Genomic DNA, 23,680 nt, shown 5'->3' with positions numbered 1-23,680 from the left:
AGATATCTGCATGCCAACCGACCACTGTATTACCAGCGCCCTCTGCTGGTCCAAACAAATATGACGTAAATCAGTGCAATCGTTTTTTTTTTTTAAAGTCCAATTGTTAAGGCACAAAATACATTTTCAGTTGCACTTTTAAAAGAAAAAGAACTATTATGCAGTTTTGCATTGTTTATTATAGAACCAGAATTTAAATTAATAGGCTTCATTTTCATTTGTATGATTCCTTTATTTATTTCATTCAAGATTTATTTTTAAATTGCATTGTTTTGAATAGTTTATCAAGGAATTCTTTTGACAATGAAAAATAAAAGGAAAATAATACAGCATTTTCTAGTTTTTTTCCCAAAAAAAAAATTTGTCTACAGTCCCATTTTGTAAAATAAATCGTGACAGAATCGTATCGCGAACCCAGTATCGTGAATCGAATCGTATCGGGAGTTGAGTGAATCGTTACATCCCTAATGACATTCATTCATTAGATATTGCAGACAGTGATGTTTGGGAACTTAAAACTCCAGTTATCTATGTCCACACTCAAAAGCAAAATCGAAGTTTTCCAAAATCTAGGGATGTCCCGTTACAACTTTTTCACTTCCGATACGGTAACGACATTGCAGCCTTGAATATAGGCCGATACCAATATCGATCCGATACGACATCAGCACGAATCATACATACTTTTATTACTTATTTTGTAGTGTGGAATGTTAGAAAAGGCTTGATCAAGTGATGTTACTCAAACAGAAAACAATAGTCAACAAGTCAAGTTCACAAGTCAGTATATGATGGAAGCAACTGAGGGCGGGGACAAAAACAACAAAACTTATCAGAGTGCTATCGAACATTTTAGATGCAGTCCGATAAAATTCAGTATCCGTTTTCTGGCTGATATCAGACCGATATCCGATATCAAGTTTTCCAAAAGCCCTGTTTTTAATTAACTTATCCTGCGTTTTCGTGTTGGCTGGCCAAACCGTACAAAACTATATTTGTTTTAGCAGATACCCAGCTACGTGTAGACAGGGCCTTAGAGTCACAATGTTAACATAGATTTACGCTATATATATATACACAGTATATATATATATGTGCTATATATATGTGTTTTTTCCTGTGTAATCATGCAAATATCAGGTCTGAGAAGTGCCAAACAATGCATGAAGATGATTGTTCATTATACTTACTTAAGCTACAAGCTGCATTTTCATTACCCTTGGAAATGCGCAAAATCTAAATAGCGCAATAAAAACTGTTAATGGAAACACCTGAGTTTTAGAAAAAATACTTAAAATTGCTTAAAAGTTTTTACGCTTTCATGAGGAGGAATTTCAGGTATTGAAATGTGTTGCAAAAGTGCCATGGAAACACTTTTTAGGCAAATACAAGTCACAGAACGTGACGTACCTGGTCACATGAACACTTCTCTTTGAGAAAACATGGTGTGGTACATGTAGACAGAAGAGAATACACATTAGACGTGAAACAACAAAGGAATACAAAGTGTTATGAGGAGGTTTGGAGCGTCCGTCTTCCTGCAGCTAAGTCTCACGGGATGAGATTTCACCGGAGTTACGAGGCTCCTGTTCAAAACAACGTTCAATGAAAACATGTTCAAAGCACAATTACGCTTTGACGATTTGTAGCACTAAGCAACAACCCAGAGACTTAGGGCGCACTTGTAGTACTGGGAATCCAGGCTTCTTTTACATAGGGATAGTCTCTGACACTGGGTTAATAGCTGAAAAACAGCTCATAATGATAAACAGCTTCATTTGACTGAGTTTGCTACAGAAACGCTTCATTTGTTTATTCACGTGTTAAACTGTAGTGACACAGGCTATTCTCTGCCTTTTTAATTCTCCATCGTGCTCAATCAAACTCTTCAGCTCAATGAACGTCACCTACAAACCCCGGAGCTGTTTAACTAATATATTTCAGTCCTGAAGGTGCAACAATGACTCAACCCTGAGCCTCCACCCCCACCCCCTCAGCCTGCCACCACATGCAGAGAGGAGAGGGGTTTCTACTGTATACCATCATCAACCTGCTGCTCTTAATGGCGCCACCAGTTTTTCTCTTTCCAGCTGTCTCTCATTGGCTCTCACTTTGTGACGCTGATTGCCTCCTTCATGTAGAGGCACGTTGGGCCCTGGAGGTTTTAAGCCACCGGAAGACATAGCAGAAATAGCAGAACAACTTACAGTGGGACCAATAAAGCTATTCCACATTAAGACACTTGCTGTTCACAGGTTTCCCCCTCGGGGGCCGGATGCACCGTGTCATCTTTGTGTGTAAATGTGACACCGAGCAGAGTTCAGAGGCGGTGTTGGAGCCTCTGTGCTGTCACGCACCATATACCGTACACACTGCTGTACACAGGAAAAGCTGAGGAAGTCATAAGTCTTCAAGCAAAAGGCCAAAGAGCCTCTCTGTGCTGGGTGTACACCGTCGTGAGACAGGTTAGTTTTACCCTACTGATGATGTGTTGTTGCAATAGTAATCTTGTCTGAATAAACCTCAACTTAACATACTATTCAAAAAGCAGACAAAATGTATATCACTGGAATTATACACAGTATCTGCAGATGAAAACAAGCTGCAGAAAACCTGAACCTCTCTCTCTAACTTCCTGAAAATACATCAATATTTAAACAAATAGTGAAATACTATTTAGAGCATTTCATAAATGCTGAACTGTGAGAATGCAAAAAAAAAAAACAACAAAATAAAGAGAACATAAATATAGTGCAGTAGTCTGCTTTAAAACGTTAGCTTCAATGATAAAGCGGAAATCGGTTGTGATCGCTTTATCAAAATTCTCATGAAACCAGAACAAATGCAAAAAAAGAAAATAATTGAAAAGAAAAATACAAACATTAAAAATTTTAAAATTAAATATTAAACACAATTATAAATTCACAAACACCCCATTGTAAATTTGTTTCGACATTTGTAGGAGTCTTCATTGCCTGTGATTTTTGTCAGTTAACGAAAATAGTAGGTGCTAACTTATTCAAACTGCATTTGGAATTAGAACTTTTTACAAAGCGATACCAGGCAATCGCATGAATGTACTTTAGACCAGCGATTCTAAACTGGTGGGTCGGGACCCAAAAGTGGGTCGCAGACCTGTACTGGGTGTCTCGTGGACAGCTGGTCAAAAATGAACAAATGCTTAATGTCTCTCATGTTGTACTTGTCTTTTATGCTTTACAAGCATGCAGTAAAATGAATTTTGCAAGGAAAAATTTGTGGATTTATGTTTTAAAAAATATCATACATATACAGTATGTGTATGTTTTCAACAGCTATTTTTGAAAAACTAAATTCAGTTGGTTGAATTCTAAAATAAATAAATAAATAAATGGGTCATGATTTAATGACAGTGGAAAAATGTGGGTCCCAGGGTGAGACCAGATGAGAACCCCGGCTTTAGAAGATGATTGGTCTAAAGCTGAATATTAAAACGTTCTTACTATTTCACGTCAGAAATGCCTTTATGTCAACTTGTACGCTAAAATAAAAGCAACATCTCTTCTTTATATGTGAGCAAAGCCATTTAGGAGATTTCAGCCAATCAGCATTTACATATCATGTTCTCATCACAACATAAATACTCTTTCTGGTCCAGTGTTGTTGTTTTTTGATACAACCAACGTTTCCATGCTAAGTAACATCATCCAATTCCTTAGATGTTATGACATTATTCCTATAAAGACCAGGACATTACGGTGAATGGATTTTGACGTTGCACTTACCAGGAAAGGAGAAATTGGACTTTGAAAATCCCGGTGGGTGCAGCGTTTGGATGCCACTATCAGCCATCACTACAGATCCATATATGACCATATACGCTATGATGGGAACCATTGGAGGCATTTAACTTCATAAAACCAGTTGGAATCATACAAATGGAGCACTTCGTTGAGTAATCACACCATGTCAAACATGTTGACCTCCACAAGCGTGAATTTAAAGTGCTTTTTATTGCATATGCAGCTTCTAAATCGTCTCTCATTCCTACAAATACAAGTTACATATAAAAGTCTTTCAGACGAGCTGTGTTTTTTATTTGGGAGGAGTATCCCTTTAAATGTTTCAAGTTGAATTAATTCAAGCAGGCTATTTGTGTGTCTGGAGCTTTTTTTTATATTAAAATAGATCTGCTTTATCGGTAGATATCTTTCACTTATCGGTAATTGATGATCGGCTTAAAAACAACCCTTAGTTCTTCAGAAATGCAACCCTGCAGACAGAAAAGAGGCTTTAGGCCTTTCCAGTAAAGCTGTACTTCTCCAGCATCACCAGCTGATGAAGGAAATACCTGTAAGGGATAAAGATTTCCAAGATTAACTACATTTGGGCCAGTGCGGCACACAGATTATGTGATTAATCATGAGAACTACACAGAGGTGTTCCTTGCTGATGGTTGCTCTGTGACGGTGATTGACTAAAAATGAGATAAACCAGAGGAGGGGAAGCAGGTTGGGATGGAAGCAGAGAGCTAATGTTTCAAAAACAGCATCTAAGGAATAGAATAAAGTCATCACATGTGGCTGGTGTTTTATTTAGTCTCATGACGGATGAACACACACAATCCAACGCTGACTGCAGCGCTTCCCCGCCACCATAATCATACAAAGCCACTGATGAATTCACTATTAACTGAATGCAGGCTTCCGGATGTGACAATGATGGAGGAGCCTGCTGGGAATTAGGCTGGGCAAAGGTATTTTCGTCAGCGTGCCTCACGGAGCCCATACTTGGAAATCAATATATTAACAGCCTCGGTCATTTGAAGGTACATAAAAAATTCAAATCCTCATTTAAATTTCCAGGCAAGTCCACGACCGGATCCATTTGTCAGAATAGCAAAGCACCCTTTGGGTAATGGTCGCATTTTGGTAGAGACTATTTTTGTCTTGCCGTCTATATCTCACTTTTACGTACTAGAAGCCATAACGACACAAAGATGGGTGGCAGAGATTGAGGGCAGTGAGCCGTGAAGACATATTTATCAGCAGTATGATAGAGATGGGAAAATGCTGCACTGAGGAAAATGATTGCTTTGTCTGAGCTCTGACGGGTCAGAGGTGACACTTTGGTGTAAGTGACGTGAGGATGGAAGCAATCAGGATTTTTGTATCACAACACGGACAGAAATTACTTGAATTTAACCCAGGATGCAGTTGTTTTCATGCTTTTAAATGCAGGTAATCACTCAGTATGCAAAAAAAAAAAAACAATCCTAAGTCATAGGTATTAGATAATAAAAGTCATAATAATAAACTAAATAGTCAAATTTAGGAGTCATAACTATGAGATAAAATGACTTAATTTTAAATAAAAAGTTGAAACTATGAGATAAGACATAACTTTAAACTAAACATCATAACTGCATGATAAAAATTTTACCTGAGATTAAAAAAAAAAAGTTATGTGAGATGAAAAGTTGTTTCGAAAGTCATAATAATAAGTTGTAATTATGAGATGACTATTGATAACTATAACCAAAATAAAAAAATAACGTCATTATCAGATGACCATTTATGAGACAATAAGTCATGATTAAGAGATAAAAAGCCTTAATTTTAAATTGACAATGTAATTACGAGATAAAAGGTATTCATTTTAAATAAAAAATCATAACTATGAAGTCTATCCATTCTCCAACCTGCTTTCTCCTTTTCAGGGTTGTGGGTTGGATGAGAAGTAATTTTAAAAAGTCTGGATTGTGATATAAGAGAATTGTAATTATGAAATTAAAATGTCATCATTTTAAATGAAAAGCATAAAAAAAGTTTAAACTATAAGAGTTCAAAATTCTCTCAGTGGTCAGTAGACACTACTATGACTGTTGATGATTTCTTTAAAGGCTGTTGGTCGCCTTAGATTACCAGTTATGGTCTATTTCTCTCTATTTCCTGTTTCTTTTGGTGGTGTCTTTGTACCTCTCCCTTCGTCTTCTTATATTCCTTTAACTTATCATAACCAGCTCGGCATGCCTCACACAGAGCACCTGCTCTCAGAACTGTTTGGCCATCAGTTCTTCTTGTGCTTTCATTGTCCTCTTAGGGGTTGCCAGTTGAGTCTCTACCAACTAACCCATGACACAGGTAGTGCATATTTAGGACTTGCACACGTCCTAAAATTCAGCGAGGTCCTACATCCCAATTAGCACCCCCCGGGCCAGCTCCTGTCACTACTCCATTACATGGAAAAAAGTGTGATGGATCAATTGTGTTACTGCAGTCATCATTAGAGTTGTCATCACTGTCAACAGCTGATCGGGCCGGGACCATGTCAGTTCTCTGTCCTTGCGCCGCCCGATAAAGAATGGTGTCCCAGGTGTGTGGGAGGCATGTGAGCAACACCATTACCTGGGACGAGAAGGGGGCATACATGCTCCCATAAACCTGGGACACCATTCTTCACTGGCGTCGCAAGGACAGAACTGAGTTGGCTGGGTCAGGGACTTTTATATTGAAAATACATTTTTAGTAGGTTTCATACTGTTTCCATAAAAGGGCGTTTTCTGCCTCCAGAGGCTCAATTCAGACTACAAGAGACATTTTCGGGCTTTACGTTGGACATAGTATGAAAATAGTTGAATCACTGTGACCAACGTGGACAAAAATCTGCGTCTGTCAAGAGTTCTAATTAATCGCAGCAGCTGAGTGATCTCAGCTGCAAGTCCGTGTGGCTTCAAATGAAACTACGTCCATATTTCTAGTGCAATATAATGTTTCACTTTATCGGGGCGCTGCACTTACTACAGCCTTCTAACCTCTTAGAAGCGTGTAAGAGGAAAATGACTTAAGCAGATGGTAGAATGCGCGCAAGGGCAGATTTGAATGGGAACACCCACATTTCAGGAACGCTCAGCCCAGAGTGCGTAACTGGGATGAAGGCACGCAGCGACTGACAGCCCTGAGGTCACAGGACAATGGACAGACTGGTCCCAGATGATGGAGAGGCAACAGGAAGTGAACAACCACATGGACAAAAGGGGGCACCACTCCTCACACTGACGCTCCAGTTCACACTGAATCATTAAAAGTGTAGCATCAAAGATTGTAGAAGCGTGCATTTATCCTACCAAGGATGAACAGCTGAGGCTGCTGCTGGTGGAAAAGTGTGACAGTCTAATACCGTTACATTCACATGAACGCACATCTCTGCAGAAGCTTTACAGGACTGTGTTGAAGCTCTGCCTCCAACATAGATCAAATAAAGTGACTAAAGTGTAAGAATTACAACAAATATGAACAATTTTCTGCCTCACTGATGACCATCCTAAAGGTTTGACTCACCTGTCGGCTGTAACTTTTTAATAAAACACCTCCATGCTGCCTCGCTTCACCTAACTGCAAATGCGTTTTGTAATGTTGTTGTGGTTGAACTCATCTTCTTTAATCCGGTGCCACTGTTTACTATACACTGCTTTGTAGAGCTGAAGCACTGTGATGCCTATAAGCTCATTATCGGGGGTCACCTGAGGATCCCACAGAGGTAAGTCAGGTAACATCAGAGAGCATGTAACCCAAACACAGCTATAAGTAACCTGTACGCACAACCAGAGCAAAGCTTTCACTCAACTTTAAATCAAGGGTATCCCTTTAAGACACTTTACAACTTTCATGCTCCCCACTTTATAACACTATTGTGTATTGCATATCACTTTTCCAGTTTCAAAAATGGAACAGATGAGACTGTGAAGCTCAAACAGTGAATCTGTTCACAGCAGATGGTGCAAATGATAGAAGTGATCAACTTCTTTATTTTATTTTGTCTTCTGGCTGTTTTTTGTAGTCTAGATCAGACAGGGTAAACAGGCCCAAGTCTAATTTTGTGGGAACGCCCCATAAGAACAACAAAAACACACAAAATAACTTCAACATCCTACAAAACAACATGATCAAAAACTAAATGACTCCAAATCACCCACAAATAAAGTAAAACACAATCAGTAAAAAAAAAAAAAAAAAAAAAAAACATAAAACGACATTGAAAACACAGAAAATATAAAAATGCACAAAATCACTGAAAAAAAAACACACAAAAATCATCTGTTCTTTCCTGTAATAATGCTCAGATTGGTTACTATCTTAAATGCTGACATGAATCTTGGATCAGATCACATTTTGTGGCCCCTGCTTTGATAAAAGTTACCATCTCTCGTTCAGAGATCGGAGATATTCTCTGAGTCATTTCGATTTTTGTTGTCATGTTTTGTGTTCTTTTAGGGCCTGTATTGTGATGCTGGATCTCCTCTTATCGCGCTAAGTTCAGGAATTTATTCTGTGTGCTGTACTATAACGCTGGTTAACTTCTTACCCGGCTAAATCACCATGGTAACAGGCTGAAAGACGATTGTTCTGGCCAGTCAGTTCTCTTGGAAAGTGACTTGCCCAAGAATAGATGGGTCATTCTGTGAACACGTCCTGCGTGGATCTGATGTGACAGCTAACAGCAGAGAGAATATTTAAGCATAGATTAAATCCTTTCATTTACTCGATGACATTCTATAGGAAAGATATAGATTTTACTACATTAGTCAGCTGATAAACCCTCAGTAAGATAATACAGGCTGTATAAAATACAAATATTGTCAACTTTATGATATAGGCTGAGCTATATGAACACAGCATCAGAGCCACACACAAGGTTTGTGTTGAAATAAAGTGAAACTGATCCAAGTACCCGTACTTTACGATGAATTAATATTGTATAATCTCACAAATGCACGCATTAACAGTCATCAATTATATGCCTGCATTCCTTCCAGCGTAGTCTTAATTGTGGATTTGAAATCTTCATATTTTTAAAGAATTATTCGGCAATTGAGACGTAAGTTGCTCTACACAGTTTCTCTTTGTTTATAATTGGTCTGACGCTGCAATCTGCAATTTCAAATTTAAAAAAGTTGGGACGTGTACCCTGGACCTTGCGGTAATAAATGCAGTTTGTAAGTTTGTGAAAACATAGATTTGGGTTAGCTATAAAAATGAAACTTTTCAGAGAAATTATGGATTATTGATTAGTTATATTTGTGCAATACTATCAACAAAAAGCTTGTAACATGCACAGCAGCAGCAGCAGCAGCTCAGTGTATCACTGTCACATCCTGAAATATGTGCACGCCCCCAGCAGTGAGACAGATCTTTAAACAGCGTCACTGTGAGGTCACGCCTCAATCATTTTCATCAACAGCATTTGCTGTTTCACTGAGTGCCTCTGCTCACCGTGCCCAGCGGAGGCTCATTAGCCACTAACCGAGGAAATGATGGAGCGCAGGGCAGCGTGGGGAGTATCAGCGGGGGTCCAGTGAACCTGAGGACTCAGGGTCAGCACAACGTCAGGCCTGAAGCGCCGCACAGCAGGCAACTAATGCCAGACAAATCTCCCTGTCGACCTAGAGGACTGTTAACCTATAACCTGCATTCTGTGTTTCATTTCAACCCATCTGGACATCTGTGGCCAATAACCCAATAATACTGACTGTTTCATTACTCACAATTTTAATCTTTATACCAAAAACATGACAATGATCAATGTCAAATAAACCAAAGGTATCAAAATACTTGTTTTAGGAGTCTTCTCAGAACAGCGTGTAAAGCTCAGTTAGATGGATTTCTGAGTGCGCCCTAACCCAGACCCTCCCCCAGAACAAGCCACACTACAGAACTCACACACACGTGCTGTCTTTTACAGTTGAAAAAGCCAAAAGTGGCACATATTGTGCAGCTGTTTGTTAATAAATGAGCCTGTGTGGCATTTTTCACTAGCAAGTTTAACCAAGAATTGTCTTTCTGGTCACACTTAAAAAATGATCTAGATTAATATCGTATATCATCATTTTGAAAAAAAACATTGAGATATGAGTTTTGGTCCATATCGCCCAGCCCTAGTGGGAATGTTCACAGCATTTCAATGTCAACAAAGGTAGACCTACCAGATTCTAATCACATCATTGTATTTAGTAAGTGGTTGACAAGTGGTTATTTTAGATTTATTATACACCTGTCTTAAAATATAAGGGACACTGGAGCTTGGTTGGGGTGGTGGGACGGATCGTAGTGGGCGCTAGAAAGTGTCCCATATTTTTCAAATATATATATATATATATATATATATAAATATATATATATATTCTTGAAATGTTGGATTCATCTATTGTAAATAATTTTCTCATGCATTTTTGAGAAATGAGGTAAATGGACTTGATTTTATATAGCGCTTTAAAACCACACTGAAGCAGTCCCAAAGCGCTTTACATATCAGCTCATTCACCCAATCACTCTCACACCAGTGGGACAGGACTGCCATGCAAGGCGCTAGTCAACCACTGGAAGCAACTTAGGGTTCGACACATAGTCAGATACTGGGATCGAACCCTCAACCTCTCGATCAGAAGACGACCCTTTACCACCTGAGCCACGGTCAGGTGGTAAATTGGTCTGTAAATGGACAATACTGATGGATAATCAATAGTGAAATGACTCTGGCCCATTTCAGTTGGTTTGGTACGACGCCTGTTTGGAGACAGAAATTGAAGATGTGACCTAACGGTTGTAAAAGAGAAGGCAGACATACTATGTTCATTTTAAGGTCATCATGACCAGCACCAGTTAACTTCAAACGTGATACAATGTCTGATTTCTTTCTCACTCACCAAAAGTAAAAGTAAAATAATGATGAATATGAGACGGGCTCTATGATAGGTACATAGAAGGGATTTTTGCTGCTCCAGAATTGGACCAATATTAGCAAAAATAATCCTTGAATTCATTTGTATTTTCAGTGGGATCCTCAATGATGACATTTGCCCTGAAGCATTATTTTAGATGAAGGTTTATTTAGAACGTCATTGATGACACTCCATGTCCTTTTCATTTAATTTTTGAAGTCAATACCTGTATGTTGATAGCATTGGTATAATTTTGAGTTTCTTAATAAATGATTGAGTTTATTTCTGATATTTCTGGAGAAGGATTAGTTTAATGATCTTTTTATAATTTGTATTTTTTATTTTAGCTCTTTAGTTATTCAAGATTTGCAACCTATAGGTTTGTTTGGTCTGTATTTACTGTATATGGAAAGGTTTCATCAAAAATGCCAAAGAATTCATTTGAAAAAAGTGCGATATGCTTCAGATGCATCAAAGGTCTACAAAATATTCTCCCTGTACATACTAAACAATATTTTAAAAAGTTATTTTATATTTCAGAGCTTGGAATTCCTCAAAGAAATATTTTCAGTAATTTGATTTATTTCAGTAAAATGGTAGCAAAAATAGGAAGATGATCTGAAACATCTGTGCACAGTATACCAGACATCCCTTTTTTATTGATGCATTTTGAAATTATATTGTCTATCATAGATTTACTAGATGATGGTATTCTGGTGGCTTCTGAAAAAACAGGGGATAAAAAGCATTTAAGATATTAACAACTGTTTATGAGTTGGATTGCATTAGGGTTAATATTAAAATGTATTTAGTAATTGTAATTAAGGGCACAACAATATCATTAACAAAAGTGTGAAAATCACAGCTTGGTGGTCTGTAAACACAGTCAAAAAGAGAATCTGGGTATACAGGGTACGTCAATTATTTTTGACCGGTTAATTTTTTTATACCAAAAATGTTAAGTGGAGCATTAAACATCCCTTCTTTCTTCTTGGTGGTATTTTAAAGTTACCATTCACCATGCACAGATCTTTTGTAGATCAACCCCACAGTGTCAACACAAAAAAACAGTCTTTATATAATCTCTGAATCCCACAAAGTTCCGATCAATCCCTCATTGACCCGTGTGGAAGGCTCACGTTGATATGAATGCTGGTGCAGACACTGCTGATGATTCCCCTGAGCACGAGCAGCAGGTCATTAAAAGCCCAATCTTTTAATCAATGGGATTTAATAGAAAAACAGGACTGCACTAAATAGAAACTGCTTTATAAAGGGTTGGGGTCATTAATGAAGTGATAAGGTGAAGCTTAGCCTGGACTTTCTGTAGCATCCATTTAACTGTAGCTTTATCACCGGCCTGTTACACATGTTTTGGGGTTTTTCTTATTCATCCCTTCAGTTAAAGCTGAGCAATATATAGCCCGAAAATTTTTCTTTTCTCCTAAAATGGTGATTTACAATATATATTTCAATATATTTTTCTTACTAAAGCTGTACCAGAAGAAGATTTTGGGTCAAAGCACAAAATTACCTTTAAAATGAAATGATGTATAAACCTTATTGTCTTATTCTATATCGCACAGCTCTACATTCAAGAAATTTGTCTGGCGATCCTCAGGGTTTGGTTCTTGGTCTGCTGCTCTTTTGTTTGTATCAAAAGCCTCAAGAGTTTTTGTTTATTCTTTTAACAATCCTATTATCCTCAAATGTTACTTTTACCCTTGGAGTCCAAATTGCTGTTATAAAGCATGTTACAATTTACATTTAAAATCTAACACTTATTCACTTCCTTTAATGCTTGTGTTGACTCCACACATCAACATTTCCTCAATGGCAACTTGACAAGAACTTGGAAAAGGGAAGGATGTGAATTGGAAATGTGACAAAACAACCTATTTGGTGTTGTGGAAGCCTATCAGTGTTTAACCAGAGTGCAAAATGCACAAGGCTTCCCTAATGAGCCAAAACAACAGCACGACACCGGGGCCACCGATGAGTCACCATGTGTTTATACACTAATGGCTCCATATTGTTTTGTTCAGTCCCCTCTCTGTGTGACTAAGCATGGGTTTGGTCCAGCAGCTGTAGTCCTCGGAGTGATTCAGTGGCAGCTCAGTCAAACAGCACAAAGTGTCAGCCTTATAAACCCAACACTTTCATTATGTTCATGGGAACCTCCGCTGACTCCATTTATCTGCAATTTATGACAGTCAATAGCTGCTCCGCTTTAATTCATTCACTGTCCACTACACGGCATGTGACCTCTATATATTCTCCAATAAAATCTAATTATCATCGCCTGGAGAGTAGCAACCTGTTCGAGTCCTCGGCGATGGTGCCATGCTTACATCATTTCATGGATTACTTCCTTTAATCCCATCAAACATAATCTTCCCATTTGTCATTCAGTTGAGGATCTTTCCAGGTCTCTGAGGAGCTGAACTCTAATAACCACAGTTAGCGGGGACCAATGTGTCATAGGAGTTCAGCCGTTTTTCCCAGACCAAGATAACTACCAAGGAAAATTGATCTACTTTTATACGTAACGGTTTCAGGACGCTAGAAATGTGTCCAGAAATGCAGAAAATCTATTAATCTAGCAAACGTGTCAAAATCATGATTTGTGATTGTGTCTGAACAAGGTGTTCAATTTGCAGTTATCAGGGTGTCCTGTCACAGCGCAGACAAAGCATCATTGACGTTACAGCGGCTCAAGATAGTTTCCAAGATTATTATTCGCTCTGTCCAAAGCCAGATAAAGTTACAGATATATAGAGGTTCAACTGTTCACTGGTATAAAGAGGAAGACAGTAGACCTACATTTACCATCTGCAATACATGGAACACAAAGATTCATCTTAAAGGTATAGTGGACAATGTTTTTTTGGCTCCTAATTCCAGGTGGATCATCTAGAGTATTGGTCCTCCTAGTTGTCAATTATTCTGGTGATATGTTTACGTAAGGACGTCGTTCGTACTCGTGCTCGTGCCCGGTTTGCACCAAGTCCTTTGAAAATGGATTTTCACTTACCGGTGGCGAGTCTGACATAGTGGCAAAAGCCGCAAATCTTCTTTTGGAAGGTAAGCTTACATCGATGATGCTGACTCCAACTTGTAAATAGAGCTGTGCACGAGGAAAACTGAGCTCGTGCGTAGGCTTTCCCTCTAGGAAGCAGGTAGCGTGTTGCATGTGCAGAGGGCATTTCTTTTCCAAACTTCCGGAAAATTGTATTTCGCTATTTTTCACCCATCTCCAATTGTTCTAAGAACCCCAACAACATCGTAATTGAGGTTTATTTCCCAAACTCACCCTTTTTCCAGAGTTTTAGCCCTCTGAAAAGCCAGTTTCAGATCGCTCCTAAAAACAGGTCGTTACTGGGCCTTCATGCCTATGTATGAGTAGGTATGTCTTTTAGATGCCGACTCTCATCGACCGAGGTTACCCCTGATAGATGGAAACAGCACCATTTTAGGGCCAATTTGTGCTATTTTGCGGACGCAATTTGAACTCTACCTGGGAATGATGCACATATTCAGACTCGGGAGACCAGACCTTTCTGCTGATAACTCTTTCGGCCTGATCCGAGCACTTCTGGAAAATTGAAGGGAGAGACTTCCAGGCCTTGCCAGCCAGGACTCTACCCAAGGAACAAGTTTGAGAGGGAGGAGCTGACATTCATTGTCAGGATGAAGAGTTTCCCCTTTATCGCTCACCTGTTTGGAGCTGACATTTTACAAAATGTGGAATAGCAAGGGAGGGAGAAAACAACAGTTTCAACTTTTGCACTATGAATGAGGCTAAAAGAATGTATATCACTGGAGCAAAACCATTATGAAGTGAATTTCTCATAATACAGTCCCTTTAAGTTTTCTCATTGCTCACACTGGAAGAACGCTGTCAACAGGATGAAATAGGAAACAGTCACAGCACAGACTGCTTAAAAGATGCAGAAATTATGTTTTTTCACTTTCAAATAGTGAAAAACTTCACACCTAATATGGCATAATGAATAAGAAAAATGACCCAAAACTTAAAAAAAAAAAGACAACAATTCAAAAGTTCTACAAAGACACAAAAATAACAACAAAAATACATAAAATGACAACAACAAAATTACACAAATCGGAGAGACCCAAACATATGTCATTAAAAAAGACTCCCAGCGGTGGGAAAATTTCTTAAATATCTTCACATAAAAATATGCTTTAAACTCATGCAGTTTGTAAGGAATATAAAATAGTCTCAGAAACATTATTCATTGCAGTACCCACCACCTGTCTCTACCCTAATCAGAACAACTTCACTCGGATGCACATTCTAATGTTTACTGGTGCGGCTGTTGGGTTGGGACTTCCGTCCAAAGACACACACATCATTGGGTGCCTTTGAAAACAAATAAAGCTGTCCCCACAGGGGAAGTTGAGGGTGCCCTCCATTTACTGCACCTCTTTAAAAATCCTAGACTCCAAAATGAAGGGATGAAGTGTGAGCAGCGGAGTGGAAAATCACTTTCTCTTTGTTTGCATCCCTCAGTGAAAAAAAATGCAGATCTGTGGAACTAAGACAGACAACAACTGCCTGGTAATGTAAGAAAGACAACAGAGGATGCCTGAGAGACCGGAGTAGGAGTTTGGAAAAGGACACAAGCAAAGATCAGCAATGACGGCCTGACGCCTCAGGAGGCTTTCGTAGAAACATGCATCATGAAAACTGGTTGCCCTTGCTTCTTGTCTGTTTTGCATACAATCAAAAGCTTGTTATGGGATGCATTTAGTGTCCTTTGATGTTGGCTCGCTCAAAACCACCTGCGGCATTTGTTACATTCTCCGGAGTCATCAAGGTTAATTGGAATCACACGTTAAAAGACATTCAATATTCCAAAAGTGACAAGAAATTATGTTAATGGAAGCTCCAAGTTCTTGTTATCGAGGTTAAATCAATCAGGGCCGAATCCCTGGAGGTCAGCAGCCATACATTATGCAATAATACGTGTGTGTGTACATCAAGAGCAGCATGTGTCAGACTGAAATATAATTTATGTGGAAACCAATCAGATGATCAACTTGATTATCAGGTTGAAACGGAAGCAGCAAACAAACAAGGAGAACAAAGAGGGTGTTGATGGTCTCTATATCCTCCCCTATATCCGCCTATATCTTTTCACTCCTTCAATCCACCCTACTCAGTCCTAATGGACTTTTTAGAGGACATTCTGGCCTTTCCAATGACTTCATGTGTTAGTGTGGAATGATGGGAAAGTACCGTATATTTCCAACCTAAAACACATTATAGAAAGCAGGAAAATATGCTTGCTAGGTAAATAGTTACAGAGCAAAATATGGTGTGTATGTTTCTGCCTTTGGTAACCATACTGTAAACTGTTGTAATTAGGAAAGAAAAAAACATTTTAACCAATATCAAATAGAGAAGCTAATCCAAAACTAACATGCTAATTCTATGTTTACATTCAAAATTCTGGCCCAAAACTAATTTTTTTGAGGTTAATAAACATTTGTAATGTATATTATGCAATAATACAATTATTTAACTTTCAAAATGTCAGTAAACTGGTGTCTTTTTATCAGGAAAGAAATGTTATTAAATATTAATTGGGTTAGCTAATCCAAAACTAGCATGCTAGCTCTTTGTTTACATACATTCTTCTGCTTTAAAACTCATTTTCTCTTGACTAATGTATACAATTGAGGTATTTTCTATGAAAGTTAGTTACTTCAATGAATCAATACTTGTTTATAATCATGTTTAAATTAAAATCAGTTTTTTACTCATTTTGACTCCATAATAGCTTGAGACAGCTGAAACTAGCATGAGTGATAGATTGATGAATGATTGATTCATCAACAGGTAGACATATTGAAAGATATGAATAAAAATATATATAATATGTAAAATCCTGTGTTCATTACCATTTACTGTTTGTGCTTTTCCAAATATGTATTCAAACTGTCTTATTTTGCTGATGAAGTGTAGCTCGTGTTTTTTAGTAAAAGTGTTACAAATATGTCATAAAATTTGAAAATAAATATTGTTTTATACAAGTTTCCAAAAATGCCTTTATTTGAACACTTGTGAGGCCTCCAAACCTGATAGCCGTCTTCTCTGTGGCGTCGGGTTCGTCAGTTCCGGGTAAATCCTCGGCCAGGATTTCTTCAGGACTACGAGGGTCACTCAGCAGGGGCTTCTGCTCTTTGCCTTTGATCCCCATTCCCGCCGTGATGGCATTCCACAAAGCACTCTGGGACTTTGAGCCTGGGAGTAGAAGAAGAGCATTTGTGACTCTTGCTTTCATTCAATATTCCACTAAGAGTTGACTTTATTTTTTAGCACAACTACAACCATCAACAACATGGGTTTGAAAACAACACCTTTTCTGATTAAAACATTTAACACTGTTAATCGAAGAAAATAAATTATTATTATTATTATTATTCAAATAAAATATGAAAAATAATTGCTTTTAAAAATACTTTCAAGATTCTCTCAATTATTATTATTATTATTTTTAATCTAAAAATAGAATACAAAGTGCCTTTTGTAAAACAATACACAAAATACGGAAATAATTTATCTGGAACATTCCCTATGTTCCCTATCCTTGTATGCATGTATTTATTGTTTTTTATCCTTTATATATACATTATATTTTACTATATATATCAGTACACTGTATATTTATTTACTATGTACATATCAGATGTATTTGCACTCTACTGTTCTATTTGATGTACATCTATAGTGCTAATGTTCTAGTGACGTTTGCTCTCATGTTTAAGAATCCATTAAAGATAATAAAAAATAAAACAACTTCAGCGGTGGAACCTTTAGGGATTTTGTTTTGCAATGCTGCCCTCGTGTGGAAACATGCTGTCAATGCTGATCTGACTTAAATATTCTACTGTAGATACACATTATTCAATTTATTTCCTTTCATTGAAATACAGCTGCTTTTGCTGAAATCTGGGGTTAATCATCAACTTTATCTTTACTTTCACAGATACTTTTAAACAGAAACAACTTTAGCCATTTTTTACACAGAGAAAGAACTGAGTGGTGGATTTAAGTGTTTGGGTTTTATGTTAATTGCACATGGATTTTTAATGTCATGCTAATATTATGCCTCACCATCAGACCATTCCTTTTACAACAGGGCTACTTTAGCCCAGGAGTGGCACAGCTCTTAATGTAGCATATTTTATTACCTTTTTAAAATGTTGGCAGAACTTCCAACAGACTATGAATGCATGTGGTACTGATCCCACATGATGTAGAATACATCAATACATTAAAAGAATAAGTAAATTTTATTATAAGTTATATTTAATGTATTATATTTTCTAAATTCGACTTTTATAGTCAATTTGTGTATTGTTCATGCTGTTTTGTGTCTTTCTTGTTTAATCTGAATGTTTTGAGTCATTTTGCATCATTTTGTGTGATGTATTTGGTTTTTTTTTTTTGTCTTTTTAGTTGTTTTTCATAGTTATTGCCATTTTTGTGAGGAATCTTTCCATAATAAAACAGAGAAATCAAACACATAATTTTTAAAACTTAGCTCTTCCTTTGAATAAGAAAGAGTCTGCAAGCCTGTAACTGTTCTTAATAAAAGGTTAAGTCAGATAAAAAAAAACAAAACAAAAACCACACTAACTAATTTACTGACAGCAACGAGGATACAGAGTGACCAGGAAGGGGAGAATTCACAGACGACAATGCACTAACAAACTTACGGTGGCCAAACGCTACCTTAAATAGTGAAGGAAGGAAATCAAGGGATGAGGCTCAACTGAGTCTAAACAGGAGGCAGCCTAATTACTCACTCAACACACAGTAAACTAGTGATAAAATAAAAAAAAGAAAATACAGATAGAGTAGAGTACATGACCTTTAATGCTGACAGGTGAAATGTTTAAGATGTGACTAAAACTTACGGGAGAAACTGGCCTGTGGTCGGGCAGAGCTCTCTCCATCTTCATTGGCCACTGAGGGAAGATAATGTGAACAAAGTCAGAATCATTTATTCAACTTCTGATCCTCTTGTTCCTGTTTATGGTCAGAGGGTTTGATGACGCTTGTCTCTGATGGGTGCTAGGCAGGGACAGGAAAACACACTGACACAATCCAGATCCATTTCTGCCAAAGTGAAATGACTAATTGTACAAATCAGAACAAAATCTGCCAATGAATGACCAGAATTGCAATGAATAATATACGGTATATATATATATTTTATTTATTTATTTATTTTTTTTTTTCTTCATTGAAAGAGATTATAAATGTCTCTTTCACATCTTTGTTTTTTAATTAATTAATTTATTTATTTTTTGACAGTTGATGAAGTGGCTGTTTCTTTCAAACACTTTCGTTTCTTGTTAGTGTTTTGAATGTTTTTGTTGTTGTTTTCAATGTCTTTCTATATTTTTGAAGTTGTTTTTAATGTTTTTAAAGTATTATATTTTCTAAATTCGACTTATAGTCAATTTGTGTATTTTTCTTGCTGTTTTGTGTCTTTCTTATTTAATCTGAATGTTTTGAGTCATTTTGCATCATTTTGTGTGACGTATTTGGTTTTTTTTGTCTTTTTAGTTGTTTTTCATAGTTATTGCCATTTTTGTGAGGACTCTTTCCATAATAAAACAGGGAAATCAAACTGTGACCAAACGCTACCTTAAATAGTGAAGGAAGGAAACAGGAGGCAGCCTAATTACTTACTCAACACACAGTAAACTAGTGCTAGTTGAAATGACTAATAATTTAATAACTTATATCACTGTATTTCTCAAAACGGTTTTATGGTACCCTATTTTTCGGAGTATAGAGTGTACAGCTATATTGGCTACAGTCCAAGAATTTTAAAGGGGACATATTATGAAAAATCCACTTTTGCAATTTTTTTAACACATATGAGGTAACTTGAGTGTCCACTGGCACACAAAATGTGAAATAAATCCATCCGAAGAGAAAAAATTGTTTGTGACGTCACAAGCTGAACTCCGCTGGTGACAGGGGAGAGAGAGGGCTGATCACTTCTCCAGCCTCTGGGGGTTGTGGGGAAGTGCTCTCTTTGTGGGGTCTCTCTTCGGGTAGTGTCGGCCTTGCGGGCCGTGGGGGTGCCTCTTCCCTTCGGGTTTGGCTTGGTGTTTGTCTCGTTTCCAGGTTGCCTGATCTGGGGCGTCTCTGTGAGGCTCAGTCGGAGCGCCTGGGGTCTGGTGGGGCAACGTTCAGCGTCCTCTTGGTGCCCCGGGCGGCTGGGGATGTGGCTGATGTCCTTGGGTGGGCTGCTGCCGGTCTGCTTCTGTTCCTGTTCCTTCTGGCCTGGGGTCCAACCCCTGCTGGCCCTGGGCCCCCCGGCGGGTGCCCGCTGGCTGCCTGGCCTGTTAATTACATATTTTGATAGAGTTGAATTTAATTGAATATACTAAGGTTGTGCTCTATTCCAGGGGGTCATGCTGATCGCACTCTCTGTATATGCCTTTCCATGTCGTTCAGGGAAGAGTGAAGGGGAAGCCCCCTTTGCTTCGGGCTTTCCACGCAGCTGCTAAAATGGCAGAGAGGTCCCAGAAGAGAGCTAAAATGCATGCTAAATAAAGCTATTTGACTAAAGTGATCCTGACTGAACTAATTAAACTACCAAAACCAAGGAACAAAAACAAACAAATCCGTGTGCATCAGGGTTTTGAAGATTAAAGTAAAGTAGCTAAACCAACTAACCCATGAAGGAGGAAGTCAAAACCTCTCACACTGTGAAAATTTGACAAGTAACAATGGTTTTAAGAATAGATTTTAAATCTCATTGAGGGATAAACACTGAATAAACAGACATGTGACCTTTGAATCACAACCTATGAATTTACTTTCCCCCTGATGTCTTTAGTTCAGATAATTACCTTGACATTTATCCAAGTAGTTCATCTGTATGAGACTTCATATCCTGCACTCATGGCACGGACCATTGATTGTACACTTTAATTGCTGTTTATTGCCCTACCTCGAGTTTATTTGCCTCTGAGAGACTTTCATCGAGTAACATGAGCACCGAGGACACCCGGGGCTGGTCTGAGACTAAGTCAGAGTGCTGTAATTGTTCCTCACACTTCAGAGAGCCTGCAAGAGTCTGAGAGTGTGTTAAGCCTCTGTGGAGCGGTGAAGTCACTGACATTACTGGTGATTATGGGTTATATGGTAATTGGTCAAACAACACTAGAGGAACACTTAGAGGGGAAGTAATGGAGGACCTTTTTCTGAATGAGGAAATAAGAGCACCATTTATTCACTCATGGCTTTGATGAGGAAAGTAGATCCAAGAATATACACAAAGTATGAGAAATATATGAAACACATTCTTTAGAGTAGATACAATGTGACACGGCTCCTCCTAACACTGAATTGAGGTTCAGTTCCAAGACACAAACGGGATGTGGCATTTAACAGTTGGACAATGAATAGGATTTTATCCTTTGAAGAAACATTAAGGCAGTGATGTAAAACTTTTATAACAGCAGGGGACACGAACCTGATAATGTCTGATTCAAGGGCCACATTATCAATATTCGTGTCAGCATTTAAATTAATGATTAATCTAAGCTTTAATACAAGAAAATAAAAATAAAAAAACAAAGGGGTTTGTGTGGTTTTTATTTTGTGTATGTGCTTGTTGACATAATGTATATTATTTTCTAATTTTGTGCCTTTTTGTTCTCATTTTGGTTTTTGACTTAATTTATTTATTATTATTTACATTTTTTGGAGAAATGTTCTCTCATCTTGTGTATTTCTGTTGACATTTTATGAGCTTATTAGTTATTAATTTTGTATATTTTCCTCTTTTGTGTATTTTGTTGTCATGTAAATTGTGTTTTTGGCGACATTTCATATATTTTTGTTATTTTTTTCATCTTTTTTGTGTATTTTTGCTTGTATTTGAAGTTGTTTTTTGCATTGTGCACTTACTTTGGGGCGTTTATGTATCATATCACAGCAGTTGATGGCGCCACACAGTAGGTGTTTTGTTGTGTTCTTTTGCTTTGATTCATCGTGACTGTCATATTTACCCCATGTTCATGGCGGATAAAAGCAAGAAGAAAAAGGAGTCACTTTTCTTTGTGCTCCTCAAAAAACAACATAATTATCTGCTGTTGTGTAAATGTGTTTATAACTGTGACACTAATTCCGTCAGCATGTCAATAAGGTTCATTATAAGCTAGCATTAGGTTAGGATACTTTTTCAAACTTAAACTCAATGTTTAAGTATGAAATGTTTTAAGTTTGTAACAGTCTTTGTTAATTGTGTTCTTTGTATTTATAATTTCGTTTTTGAATGGGAGACCATTAAAGGAGGTCAATCCAGCAGGTTGTCAATCATTTGATGCATTTTTAGCTACCTGACAAACTTAACAGACTACACATTTATTTAAAATAATAATTAGTATTATTATGTATAATAAAAATAAACATTATAATTATGCTACAATTTATTTCCCTGTCCAGTAGTTAGCAGCAGTGTGCCTGTAATTTCTTTATAGCACTGGTGTTTAACTGGTTTGGCTTTGAAATCTACATTCAATAACCAGCTCATACATAAGTTCACAACCTCAATCCAAAAGTAAAATTCCTTTGTTCTACAGCAAATGCAGAAAGAGCAATCCAGCCACAAAGCAAAGTCCTCCAGCATCAAACAGAAGAGCCAGTCCAAACTTTGGACATCCCAATAACGATACTGGTAAAAAGCTCAGATACCACAAATGTGATTGTAGCCTTTGGAATAGATCTATGTATCTATAACTATGGATGCACAAAAAATTATCACACTAATGTCTAATGTAGGACAAGCAGATTTCAACCAAACAATTTAAACCATTAAGTCGCCATGATTTTTCCGTCGGGTGTTCAGCCAGCCCAGCTACGTGCTAAGCTAATAGGAACATTTGGGACTGGTCGCTATTCTGGAGTTCCTTCACAGTTTCAGAGGAAGACAGCAAGTAGAAAGTAAAGTTTCACTTGTCCCTCACCTGGAAACACACACAACATGTTTGGAAGGAATATGGAAACGCAGCGCAGACTACCAGAAGAACATGAAAGATACGTTTTTTCTTTCTCATCACTTCAGCTAAACCTTGGTTTCAAACATCTAATGATCTCACTAGCAGTGAGTTTAATGACAATTGGCCGACAGATCAACCTCTGCCAGCTCAGTCTAAGTGACCTTTGACACTCATAAAGACCCCTGAGCGAGACCTAAATCCTGCACACCCGAGGCTTAACTCCACGTCCTGCTGATGTCCAGCTTCAGAGGAGGATGCTTCGGCAAAGGTCGGACCCCACATTTACGCTGAAAGTGACGCCAACCCCAAACATCACCTTTTCACCTCAGCGCACTGCTCACGGAGATAAAAGAGGGAGTGTGTATTCCGTCAGCTGGCATGCTACAAATGAAGACTAATTCCTGTAATATTGTTGGCTCTGTAGAACGACACTGCTCTGTGTGACAAAATGCTTTAATACCTTGTTCCTTTCAGTGAGATCCTTTTTTTCTCGCTGCGTGAATGGGAGTGGGCTGAATTCATCTTTGAAAGAACATGTTCGAGCTTTGGTTGAATCTGAGGTGTTTGTAAATCCATCTTTTCTCAGTCTCCACTGGCAACATCTTGTTCAGCTAAAACGTACTAGGTACCAGCTGCTCTCTCCTTGTCGGGATGATACGCCCAATTATTACAATGTATATGTTTATTTAGATGGAATGTTATACAATATTCAAACACTTCTGAACACATCTCAGACATATCTGGCAAAAAATCACAAAGGAATATGAAACAGCCTTTACACAGACTGGACGCTGGTATGTTCTTTCAAAGTCTCAAAATGACAGCATTTGGAAGGAATAAGAAACAGTATCACAGACATCTTTCAAATAAAACAGCGTCGCATTAAGGTGCGGATTCACTTAGGTTTCCGGGTATTAAAAC

At 37.8% G+C, this 23,680-nt stretch overlaps 1 protein-coding gene across 5 annotated transcripts in view; it reads right to left on the bottom strand.

The window, feature by feature from the left end:
• pde1cb (phosphodiesterase 1C, calmodulin-dependent b) overlaps window positions 1-23,680 on the bottom strand; it is a 140,463-nt gene that overhangs the window by 83,565 nt on the left and 33,218 nt on the right. For all 5 annotated transcript variants that reach the window (XM_028472734.1, XM_028472732.1, XM_028472733.1 and 2 more), the window contains exons 2-3: window positions 18,650-18,700; window positions 16,805-16,970 (exon numbers count right to left, since the gene is read on the bottom strand). In XM_028472734.1, coding sequence (XP_028328535.1) covers window positions 16,805-16,970; window positions 18,650-18,700 — 217 coding nt within the window. The remainder of the gene's footprint in view (window positions 1-16,804; window positions 16,971-18,649; window positions 18,701-23,680) is intronic.

The sequence above is a fragment of the Gouania willdenowi genome, chromosome 17, assembly GCF_900634775.1.
Source record: "Gouania willdenowi chromosome 17, fGouWil2.1, whole genome shotgun sequence".
Lineage (NCBI taxonomy): Eukaryota > Metazoa > Chordata > Actinopteri > Blenniiformes > Gobiesocidae > Gouania > Gouania willdenowi.
Note: the sequence above shows the minus strand (reverse complement) of the source record. Positions and strands in the feature narration are given on the sequence as shown.